Consider the following 12,865-nt stretch of genomic DNA (forward strand, 5'->3'; position numbering starts at 1 on the left):
AGATTGATTTACACTAAATGCTTTGAAATTATAATTTTGAAAAGTGAAGAAAAATCCTATCTTTTTATAAGAAATTTGTGCTTAAAATTATAAATCTTTTTGGAAAATGATAGTTTAAATTATTTTAACTATCACTAAAACTTGGGAATCAATATACTAATAAATATTATTAAACTTACATTTTATGGATTCTAGTATCTTAATAATCTTTTCTTTTAACACTTATTTTCAACTCATTATTGCTTTATTTTCATTCTCTTAAATAGCTTTATTTTTCAATTTTTTATTTTATGTTCATAATATTAAAACTCATTAATCTTTGGAGCTAGGTTAGAATTTATTATTTTTTATTTAAAATAGTTTCATTTTCGATTTTAGACAACTCCCTTGGGTTCGACATCCTTGCTTACATGATCACTATTCTATATGGACGATTCGTGCGCTTGCGATATATAAATTTTTAAACATACCCGTTTTGGGTCCATCAGGCACCTCGGGGTGCGTGCCATGGCAGTCAGCGAGGTTAGTGATGTCATCTCGATTTTCGTGCCAAACTTCATTGAATCCAATTACAACAATTTTATAATTTACTTTTCAAACAATAAAATTACAAAAATCCTATGCCCCAAAATTGGCTTACATTTTTCAACTAGAAATATTACGACCAATTCCTTAACCCAAAATCATTATTATAAACAACCCTTAAGAATCTGTCATCTTCAATATAAACATCCATCCATTCAAATATAGATCACATATAATATAAGAATGCACATAATCCCACACAACAATCAACAATATGCATGGATTAATGACCTGCTCTTGATACCAATTGCTGGAAAACAATCAGAGTGTGTAACGAAACAACATGGTGGGCCCAGTTGGTTAACAACAAAAAATTTTCCACCTCTTATATAAACAATTTATATGTTCAAGAATACATGTAGGAACCATTAATATGCAATATTATTAATCATGCAATATATATATACATGCCCATACATGTATATATATACATAGATATACACACATACATATATATATTACATACACACGTATACAAATATTCAAGGACATAAATATTTACCTCTTAAAGCCTATCAAGTGTCCTTGAGTCTTTTTGTATAAATAACGTACTTCCTATCTAACGTTTTGAGTACTCAGATCACAATCTTCTAGAGTGTTCTCTACACCTCAAGAAGTGGGTGGGCACATAGAGATCAAGGGTTTGTAATTTAGAAATGACAAAATTTATCTCAACATGTGAGTACTTGGATTATGGCTTGAGAAATGTTGGAATGATAAGAGAATAATATGAGAATTTCTTGTCTGACAATTTTCTGAAACTCTTCTGAATCACCGTCAATTTTCTCATCTTATTCTCACATAATATATATAGATTGTATATTACCTTATTATTCATAATAATAATTGGTTTAGGTAATAACTAACTTATCAAATTTGAAAAAATCTATTTTCAAATTATTAATTAATTAAATAAATAAATACTACTTTATTGCATTTTTCCTATTTTATTTTATTTTATTATTTATTTAAATAAATCTTTCCCACAAAATATGGTATTATCTTTTTATTTAATAAAGAATACTTTATTAAAGAATAACGTTTCAATTGATATAATCATTACATACAACGTTATTCCTCTATTAATGGTTCATAATTAAAAGGGAATAAAATTACTTTTTTACCTTTTAACTATATCTAGCTCCTAGTGTACCATTGACTTTACTAGTGAAGGTTGTGTCGCAACAATTTTGCGACGTGAGCGCTCATAATTTTTTCAGTCTCAAAAGTCAACCCAATAGGGAACAATTAGTCAATCTATAAGAAGATATAGATTTCATATCTGTTAAACTATGTCCCCAGCCTTATATATCATTTATTCCCCAAACACAATTGTCCTTAGCTTGATCATTTTGACAAACCTTAATGCATGAATAAAAGGATCAGATGACATATATAAGAGTTCATAGTAATCTCAAGATTAAGATCATTGTGTATATGATCATCGTTTAATGTGGTTGATTAATACTACGAAACTGTATTTAAACAAATATTAACAAATCACATCTGGTCCAGTTCCATATATCACTATATATAAAGTACATTCATTAAAGTGTCCTACTACACTAGTAACCTGGATCTAGGTCACTTGTATTCATAATACTAGTGAATCGTACTAGCAGTAATTAATCTAAAGATTTCATAACTTTATTTTACTGCGAACTATTTTAAGTTTATTATCTCATTCTCGATCCTCTCATATCAACATAAGATTAATACCACATAGATGAACTTTGGAATTTTCTCATATTTACTTAATATTATCAACATAATATCAGACATAGTCTATATATATAATAATTTAATTCAATTATTTATTTCATTTAAAACATTTGTCAACTACAATTGTTTTAATGACACTATTCCCAACACTTGGACCTGTGTAAATGGACATGACTGTGAATATAAATGTGATTATTTGTTAGGCATGCTTGTATATGTTGCATATGATTATGTATTGTACAATCTATACGTTTGATTATATTTAATCTGAAAGTCCGACCTAAGGGAGCCAGGGCTGACAGTAAGCGTGCGGAACGCAACCCGACCTAAGCGAGTCGGGGTTAGCCATAAGACCAGAGGACTCAGCCTAAGAGCACCGAGCCTGAACGTCACCTAAATATACATAAGTGTCATTTGCACTTGTTTAATTTATTGATTGTTAACTTGGATCATATGGTTGTTTGAGCATATTATTAATGCTATGTTCATTGTTTATATTTTGTTGCCTATTGAATCGGTTGTTTTAAGTTTTCTTATTAAGCCTTGGCTCACGGGTGCTATGTGGTGCAGGTAAGAGAAATGGAAAGCTAGACCAGCTATGAGTTGGAGAGCTTTAGGGGCGGTGTGTACATTGGCGGCTGCTCGACCGCCACGGCCGAGGGATCAACAGGGACTAGAGCCAAACTTAATTTTGTCGTTTAGGCCAACTTATGTTGTAATTACTTTTGAAGTTGTAAATGCCTTGTAAACACTTATTTTCGGGATCCCATGTGTGGACTCAAACTTTTTAATGAAAATCAGTATTCCTATGATCAAAATGTTTAAACCCTAATACGTTAATTATACTTAAATATACGTTTATATCCAAATAATTTAATTAGTAAGTTGAATACTATTTTAAATACACATTGTAATATTTTGGCTATCTATGGCGTATATAGAATGTTACGCATGTGGTGGAAAATAGATGTGTGGAACCTAAATTATTAGTAATTTTAGGAAAATATATTGTGAATACCATGAATACTCCCAGTCATATCTTTTCCATGTAAAGTGTCATTGCCTGTACTTTTTTTAATAAAAAAAAAAACTAATTCCTAAAATCATTTAAGTAAAATAAAATTATTAAGATGATAAGAAAATGACAAAAAGTCTCTCTGGCCTCACCTAGCATCTCCCCTGCCTCTGAGACGACCTTTGTACTGGTCTCTCGCCTCTTGCCTGTCCGACCAGCTTCATTCTCACGGTAATTTCTCTATTCTATGACTCTGAGTACCCAAGCCCTTGATTTTGAGCTGTGCACCCTTTTGTATATCTCTTTTCATCGATTATTACTGTAATTTGAATATCTATTTGTGTCGTGTGATTTTGTTGAACCCAAAACCTAGATTTTGGGCTTTCTTATTTGTGTTCAAGGGTTTAAATTTTTGGTTTGGCTTTCTTCACGATTTTATCTGATTATCTTTGTTTTCTGGTTGTGATAGCTTTGATCCTATCGTTTTATGTCTGGGTTTTATGTTTTAATTAAGTAATGAGATATACCTTAATCGGGTGTAGGGGTATCTGTTTCTGAACAGGAAAACTATGGACTTTGTCTTGATCCACAAGCTTTTTTTTTCTTATGACAAAACAAAAATGATGAAAAAAAAGTTGTTATGGTAACCCATTGAAAATGTTTATATTTGATCAATTCAATCAACCAAATTCCTTACGTACTAAAACCAAAACCAAAACCAAAACCAGAAACTAACAAATGATTTGTTTCAAAGGATTGGATAATGATTTATGGAATGTTATAATTGACCTCCAACAGAAACTGGATTGTAGATCTCTAAATTGAAAATGGAACTAGTATAAATTCTAGTGTTCTTGTTTGGTAGATATTGTTTTATTCTTTCGTTTTGTTAGTTTCTGGTTTGGTTTTATCACTATGGATGTTATGTGTTAAATGTCATGAACCAACTCCTTTAGCCAAATTGAAGCAAACTAGTTAGTGGAGGAACATATTTTTTGTGTAAATAGCAATGCTACCTAATAGCCTCTTTACGATCTCCATATTCCGTTTAAAAATTATTTTAAAAGAAACAAAAGACAGAAGAACATTTTCAACACTCAATTAATAACAATGCTACGAAGTACAATTATTCAAAGAAAACAGAAAGACCTATTAGGCTAATTAGTTTGAATGAAAATTCAAAATCTTGATCAATTGAAAACATAAAACATTCTTAACTTATTCCAAAGTTGCCAATCTTATGTACATGTCATACTCATTCTCTACCTGGGGTAACTCTCTTATATCAATTAACACTGCAGATCAATTCACATCACACATCCACTATTTCTTTTCCTAACGTCTTAATTAACATAAGCTGTACAATATAGTTTATCATTGCATAGGTGCCTAACTTTAATTGAAGAAAACTATACTGTATAGTATACCTACTATGTTGTGAAATTTTGACAAATTTACTATTCTTTTTTATCCCTCTCTTCCCTTTCATAGACAATAAATAATGGAAAAGAAAAAGAGAGAAAAATGAATAAATGACGGCAGTTAAAAAAGAAAATGGGAAATTACTTGCTATTCATGTTTTTATTTTGGCTTTTTATCCAGGATGATGAGTATGATATATATTGTTCTCCTTTGTATATATATATAGATAGAGTAGTGGTATGAATTGAATCCAATTCAGAAAATAAGTTTTCATTGAAATGCTTTTAGTTGATATCTCCTTTGACTTATGGCCATATACAAGTATTCATGTTTGAATTGTTTGGTTTTGATTAGATAGAATTTGACATTCTGGTTGGTATTGTGAAATTGTTATGGTGATATGATGGTTTTTATTTTTGGTTTCCATTGCATTTTGAGCATTTTTTTTGGCAAGCTTCTCAATTGTATTTTCCTTGATTGGCTGAAGATCATTTGAGCTCAAGTATTAAGAAATCCTTAAGGCTAAGTGGGCCAAGTTCTACTATGTCTAAATTCACATATTAAATCACCGTTTTTCTTGCCAAATTCATGATGTTTACACATATATATATAGATAACTAATTGTGTCAAAGTTTTTTTCTTCAGCACAACTATACCAGTTGCGAGAGATTCCTCTCTTCGGAACAAAACTATGGCGGCTCGCCTGGCGCTCCGTCTCAGATCCCATCTCCTCCGAGCGACTCTGAAAACAACCCATATCGCCACCACTATTGTCTATCGCCAATCCATCTTCCAATCTCCACCGTTGATTCTCTCCCGACTCCCCCACCACCGTTCAACCCCGGAAGATTTATCCCTCGGGCTTCGGTTCCTCTCAACGGCCCGACGCAACCCAAAACGGGCCAAGTCCGTCGACATCGGTGCCCGAGCCCGCCAAATGCAGACTCGGAGGCTCTGGCTCTACGCGTTGAGCTTTAGCTGCGTCGCGGGCTTCATCGTGGTCGTCCTCAACTCATTCCAAGACCAATTGGTCTTCTACGTGACCCCAACTGAAGCTCTCGACAAGTTCATTGTAAACCCTAGCAAGAACAAGTTCCGGCTCGGGGGTTTGGTCCTAGAAGGCAGCGTAGTCCACCCGGCTTCGTCGCCGGAGATCGAGTTCGTCGTCACCGACCTGATCACCGATATTCTGGTCAGGTATCAGGGAGCTTTGCCTGATTTATTCAGGGAGGGTCACTCGGCGGTGGTTGAAGGGTTCGTTAAGCCTATCACTGACGAGATTCGAAACGAAGTTTCGGCTAAAAACGTCTCTGAGAAAGCGAGGAGTGGAGACTGTTACTTTGTGGCTACAGAGGTTTTGGCTAAGCATGATGAGAAGTATATGCCTCAGCAAGTTGCTTCGGCGATAGAGAAGAACAAGAAGAAGATTGAAGCTGATAAAGCTGCTGGGGTCGAATTCAAGGAAGCGTAGATTAATGGGTATGATTCAGATTTTTTGAATTCTTTATTGGTATAAAATTTTGAGTATGTTATACATTGAAAGAAAGTAGAGTAGTTTGGCTAATTTGATATTTGATTAGTGTTTAGGTGAGGAATTACTCATTATTATTGAGAAAGTGAGTTTAATGGCATAAGGGTGAGATTCATAATATTCCAAATTTTGGTGTTGTATTGATATTTTTATTGGTGAATTTGTAAGTAACCTCTTACTTTTCAATGAAATAAAGTCATGAATTGAATTGGACTTGGCAAATTACCAGGAATTATCAAAAATTTATTAGGAATTTTATTGGTGAATGTTGCTTCCTGCTATACGTTTAGATGGGATTGCTATTTAAGATTTGCATTGATCCAATCCAAGTTATCATAAAAATTTAGTTTCTGTTGGAAAACTTGTGAAGAAGCACATGTTTTGAACTTATCTTTTCTATCATACACCATCAATGAAACTTTGTTTGGCTTTATGGTTTTAATTTGGGGTCGTGTGCATTCTGCTGCATTTTGTAGAAAAATGTTGGCATATCTGCATCCTACTTGCCAGTTCAATCATGGTACTTTACATCTATACCTATCCAAGTTTCCTTTCTGGATAGTGAGTGAATAGGTATACTTTTCAAATCAATGATATAATCCATTAAAATCATTGTTGGCAATTTGAAATCTCAATGAAAACTTTCACCTTGTTGGAGATAGGCTATATAATTAAACAAAAACCATATTCTGTTGGTACTGTCTATGAAGGCCCAAATCCTAAACCTGAGAATAAAACAGTAGAAAATAGCTGAAAGGAAATGGTATTTATGTATAATTCATCATTCATATCAATAGTAATTATAGACTAATCTCAATAATCATGCCTGAGCCATGTAGTGGCAAGAGAAAAATGCTCTTATCAACTTGATTGACTAGAATGAGATTTGTTGACGGTGAGAACTCGTCAACGATATTAGGTCGTAAACTCAAAGATATATGTAAGAAAATGATAAACTTAGAAAGAACTTAGGGAAAACTTGAAGGATAAAAGCTTTGAACAATAATAGAGAAATGATACTCGTATATTACTCAATAGCCTTAGTACACAGTCAATTTTTCAACCTCGTTCGATGATGAAATGAAGTCCTATTTATAAGTGAGCTCTGATGGCCCTTAGTACATTGTGATCCCGAAAGAACAAAGAACTACATATCTAGGGTGCATGTGGTAGTGTTGTTAGAGGAGTGGTGGTCGGCTTTAGTACGTGTCAGGGGTCTACAAAAGTACTCCTGCCTTGGTACCATGTCGTACCCCCACTACTTGTCAGGTACGAACCTTATAAGTGTGCTGGGGGAGTCCTTACTGTGTATCATTCTTGTACTGCCACTACTTGTCTGGCGTGGATATTAAGCCTGTACCATAACTCCTCTTGGTTTGTAGGTGCATTCCATTCCTGTACGAGCTCCTCAAGTCATACGTAGGTTTTCACCCTCCTAAGATAACTTGTTCCTACGAGCTTCAAGTATTGAAATCCTTATACGTTATCATGGATGACACGCTTCGTCGCTCCCACCATTTCTTACTTCATACTGAATCGTTGTGGGATCTTCCCTAACCTTCCTCGAACGCATGTTTAAGAGGTCCTTGATTCTACATCTTGTGAGACCCACAGGGGAGGATGTGTCTCATTGGTGATGCTTATCTCAAGGAGGGAGATAAGACCTCTTCAACGAGGTGCCTTGTGCGCACACCAGGGGCGAGACACGTAGGCATGAAATAAAGAGCCTGCAGTGATTTGGCTTCGCGAGGCAGCATGGTCCTCATGCATGAGACGAGGGTCTCGCAAGGCACAAAAGGAAGGGCCCGCGGGCGCTTTGGCTTCGCGAGGCGCAAGGCGACATGGTGCCCATGCACGAAACGAGGGTCTTGCAAGGTGAGGGCTATGGCTTTGTGAGGCATGAGGCGGCATGGTGCCCATACGCTAGACGAGGGTCTTGCGAGGCACGAAAGGAAAGGCCCGCGAGGGCTATGGCTTCGCGAGGCAGCTTGGTGCCCATGCGCGAGACAAGGGTCTCGCTAGGCGGCATGGTGCCCATGCACGAGACGAGGGTCTCCCTGGTGCGCAATGTGGGCATGTCCGGGATCTCACGACGATGCAACCAAGGTTGTGAGAAGCAAAGGTTTCACCATTTGATCCATGGTCTCTCGGGACTACCTCGAGAGTGTGTCACGTTTTTTTTTTGGCATCCACACTTGCTCCCAAGTCTATGAGAGGGTCTTTAGGAGCCCAGGTAGACTCTTCGGTATGGTATCTTCAATGCACATGTGGTGTTAGTGTGTTTCTTTGCTTTGGTAGTGTGAAGAAACAAACTTTGTATGTAGTGATTTTCATGAGTTCTTAAGAATGAATGTGGGCCTATCATTTCACTTCGTGGATCCCAATGTGAGTGTAAGACCTCATTTTTGACCATGGATCAAATATTGGATTCAATGGCTAGGATTTGTTTGAGCTTTCTATAAATAGGTCTTCTTCTTGAAGACGCTTGCTACACTCTCATTTCTCTTAGATTGGTGGTGCCTTGGTCTTTAAAACTCCAAGAGGTTGGTGGTTTTATCCCCCACAAGAACACTTTGTTTTTCTTTTCTTTTCTTTTGTTTTTTGCTTTGTTTTTCTTTTCTTTTTTTTTTATAAATGTCTATAGATATTCGTATGTTCACTTGAGTACTAAAAAATTCTCTCTTTCTATCCCCTTTCTTTTTGTAGGCATGTGGTGCGAGGTGTGAAGGTATCGGTGGCACTTGCAGGTGTTTGGTGCGAGGAGTTGAGGTAGAGACGGTGGTGGGCATCTCTAGTGATTACGAGCCTCCAGTAGCTGTCCTTTATCTATTCGAGGTATTCCCTTGGTCACTCCTTTACATTTTCATGCTCGGAGGGTTTAAGTTACCATTTGGAAGTGGTGTTGTTTTAGCCCTAGTACCCCTTCACGCGGAACTCTATGCTCGTGTCCATTAGTATGTTCACCTCACGCACACACTATCGTGCCCCATAGTTGGCCCCTTATTTATGCACAAGTGTCTAGGTGTTTTAAACCCGCTCTTTTGTATCTTGTATCACCTCATGAATTGCACACACATTTGCACTCGTGCTCTTCATGAGACGTCATTCCATGGCTTTCGACGAGTTGTCTAGCGTACTTCCTGGTGTTGAACCCATAGAGCAATCTTCATCAGATTCAAAGCCTTCTATAGATAGCCCACACCATGTGCACGAGATCTTAAGGAAGGCATGTATGTATCATTTGGAGCGATTAACCGCCCTTAGGCAAAAAAATTGGGTTGTTGAAAGTGAGATAGACTCTGTCTCGAGGGGTGAGGGGGTTGCTTCTTTTAGGGCCTTCAACGACTACACTGCTAGTCTTAAAGCGAGCCTTCTAGACTTACAAATGGAGCTGACGTTTATGGAAGAGAACCTTCCACCTGAACCTCCACCTCTTGGCTCTCCTCTTTATGAGGAAGCTTTCTATAGTGATTTCGAAGCCACCTCTAGATCCCTTCAGCCATTGTCTATAGAGAACCCATTTCTAATGCTTCCACCTCCAACACTTAGGTGGAAAACTCCTGCGGGCAGACAACAATGAAAATGTAAATGGAAGGTAAAATGTCCTGTACTGACGTCACATTTTTCTTTTGGCCTTGTAGATATGTCAAAGAGACGTCGTTGAAACGTGGCACCCGAGAATCCGAACTCCGGTCCCCTGCTAGTGGCTTCCCTTGTCTCCCATATGTCGGAAAAGAAGTTAATGAAACTAATGGAGAAATACCACATAAGTGGTGAGTTCCAATTCTACGTGCCCACTTTTAAGTGTCGGGATCATGAGCCACCCCTGGTTCTATAGCGTTCAATGAACATCTATTGAAGGCGAGCACGATTCCTCTTCATCCATTCTTTGAAGAAGTACTCAAGTACTTCGGACTTGCTCCACTTCAGCTGGCGCCAAATAGCTGGCTGACTCTCAGTTGTCTATATATGGCGTATATGATATGCGTGGGTCATGCTCCCACGACGAAGGAGGTGCACTTCATGTATAATCTCATGTCGATTCTTAAGTCGAAGGGCTTTTATTTTCTGCAAAAGACCAATACCCAAGTTTTGTTGATCGAGGATGGCGTCTCCAATCTTGGCTCGTGGAAACAGGATTTCTTCTTCGTTACGGGCTGCCCCTCTGTTCGTGAACATTTTCGCAACTCTCCAAATAAGCGTCGTACCTCTTTTTATTTTTTATTTTTTATTTTTTTTTGTTAGGCTAACAATTGAGTTGGTGGTTCAAGGGACATCCCTCGTCCCAAAATATCTGCCCAACAACTTCTTTGCGTAGAGACCTTGGCTAAGGTAGGCGTCATGGAGAAGATGGTGGCTTACCTTTTTACTACGACAAACCTCAATGCCTATGGCCTTTCTTGCGTCTACGATCCTGATTTGTTGTGGCATATTACAGAGCGGAAGAAAAAGTCCTTATGACGGGCACAAACTCCTTTGGTGGAGGTGACGACTAGGTTCAAGATGAGCCCTCTCCTAAGTTCAAGCGACCGACCCGCGCATCTTCTGCTTCTAGGGGCAGGGGCCTTTTGCTTTTATGGACCCAAACACAACCTCTCATTCGCGAGCTCCACCTTCCAACCCAGGGTGCTTTGTCTTGCCCTCCTACAATAAGTTTAACGCTGCTCCTAGAAATTTCCCTGTCTATGGCCCTTCTAGAGGTCCTCTGCCCCGTTCGGCCAGTGCGTCGTCTGTCCTTGCTCATCCAGACGTTCCTGGTTCAAGTGAGGTATCATGGGTGAATTACGTGTCAGCTCCTTATGTGCAGAGGTATACCCGTACAGCTGAGGACATTGCCGAGGACGAGTGGAGGGGGCTTGAGAGTTTTAATATGTCAGAGCCTCGGGGAGACCCTTACGCATTCAACTACCTAGGTAAGTTTATACCTTGCGAAACTTTATTATGTGTGGTTCCTTATACATATGTTTCATGTATCTTGACCTCCTATATGTACACCCTTTTTCTTTTGTAGACTTCTCTCGTGGCTCAACGCTTAATAACTTTGGCGAGAGACTTGTCCTCGGCCGAGGTGGAAAAATGTTGGCTGATTGTTAAGATCCAGGAGCTTGAGAAGCAGCGGTGGCGAAGGCTTCCTCTTCATCCAAGAGTAAGAAAATGGCGGAAGCTAAAGTTCTGGCATTGCTGGAGGAGATTAGTTCTCTCAAGGCGAAACTCGCAGAGGTCGAGTACAAGTCGTGGAGTGCTCCTTATATGGTGTGGAGACAAAATCCTTGCTTCAACTTCTCCTCATTCGGTGACCACATTGTTGCTAAGGCTGTCAAATGGAGTGCTCGCGGCGAGAAACCATGAAGTCTTTTCCTGCCTGTCTTTTTCTCCCATGTGTGGGTAGCTTATTTCTTTTTACTTCGATTTGGTTGTAACGCTACTTGACTTATTTTGCCTAAAAGGTTTCTCCAGTTCTGTTGCTTTCTTTGTGAGGAACTTTAACAAGTCCTGCCATGTTTTATGCTTATTTTGTGATGAAACATTATTATGTCATTTTATGCATGTGTGATGTTTATCAACACATCTTTATTTTGAGAAGGTTTTCTTTGGGACCTCTTTACTGCGTGTGATTCGTGTCTGTCGGTGCACCTTAACTACTTGTAAGGAGATGATAACTTGGGGTCTAATTTTCGGGGTTTTTATTCTTGTGAGCTCATACCTCCAGATGGGGCGGAGCGCCTGGGTTCACTGATGGGGGCTTGGGGCTGGGTCTGGGTTCGTGGATGAGAAGGAGAAGAACACAGAAGAGAAGAAAAGGAGAAGAGAAAGGAGAGATAAAAGAAAAATAAAATTAAACATATGTTTTTTTTCATTTTTTTTATTTTAAAATATATTTTTCATTATTTAATAAATTCATTAATTCATAAATCTAAGGGTATTTTAGTCATATTGAAAAATTATTTGACTAAAATCGGGTCCAGGGTATCATTTTGTTTCATTTTGCAAAACACAAGCTCTGTTTTAACCATTTAACAAAACATAGGGGTCGATCGAGTATTCAAGCAAAACACATGAATCAAATTGGTATTTTTTCTATTTTTTTCTTCTTTCTTTTTCTCCAAATATATTAATCTAAATTATTTGAATGTTATGTCTCAATCTAATGTGACATAACCAAATCAGGAAAATAATTGCATTATAATTAGATAAATGTCATAAACTAGAAAAATGATAACACAAATAAAGATATACTTACTTTTCCAGGGTTCAAACTCTCATGTACTTAAAACTTTGTCGTCCCTTGGAGGTCTCCTAGTTGAGCTGCTAGATACCCATGTGCTTAGCAGGTTCGGCCCTAGACACAAGCGGGCTAGACTTGTGACTAGGGTCCCAACACAATGAGATTCCAAAAATTGAAAATCATATTTTTTTTCATTTAGACTCTCAAAATTTTAAAAATTATTACTTTATATATAATTTTTTTAAAATAACATATTTTGTATAGAACATCTCATTACTCAGAATTTGCCCTTAGGACTAGTCTAACGAAATCTAAATACTCATGGTTATTAAAAAAAAAAAAAAAGCACACACAAAAAAGAAAA

The 12,865-nt window shown here is 37.5% G+C and overlaps 1 protein-coding gene across 1 annotated transcript; it reads left to right on the forward strand.

Moving 5' to 3' along the window:
* The first annotated feature begins 3,402 nt into the window (after window positions 1-3,402).
* Window positions 3,403-6,497, forward strand: LOC133830067 (cytochrome c-type biogenesis protein CcmE homolog, mitochondrial-like). The gene is made up of 2 exons (XM_062259972.1): window positions 3,403-3,553; window positions 5,390-6,497. Exon 2 carries the CDS (start codon window positions 5,436-5,438, stop codon window positions 6,213-6,215), a length of 780 nt encoding a protein of 259 aa, XP_062115956.1. The 5' UTR covers window positions 3,403-3,553; window positions 5,390-5,435; the 3' UTR covers window positions 6,216-6,497.
* The last annotated feature ends 6,368 nt before the right edge of the window (window positions 6,498-12,865 follow it).

The sequence above is a fragment of the Humulus lupulus genome, chromosome 4 (assembly GCF_963169125.1).
Source record: "Humulus lupulus chromosome 4, drHumLupu1.1, whole genome shotgun sequence".
NCBI classification, from domain to species: domain Eukaryota; kingdom Viridiplantae; phylum Streptophyta; class Magnoliopsida; order Rosales; family Cannabaceae; genus Humulus; species Humulus lupulus.

Excerpts from the sequence above, each read along its gene's own strand:
- LOC133830067 (XM_062259972.1), top strand. The coding sequence starts at position 5,436 with ATGGCGGCTCGCCTGGCGCTCCGTCTCAGATCCCATCTCCTCCGAGCG.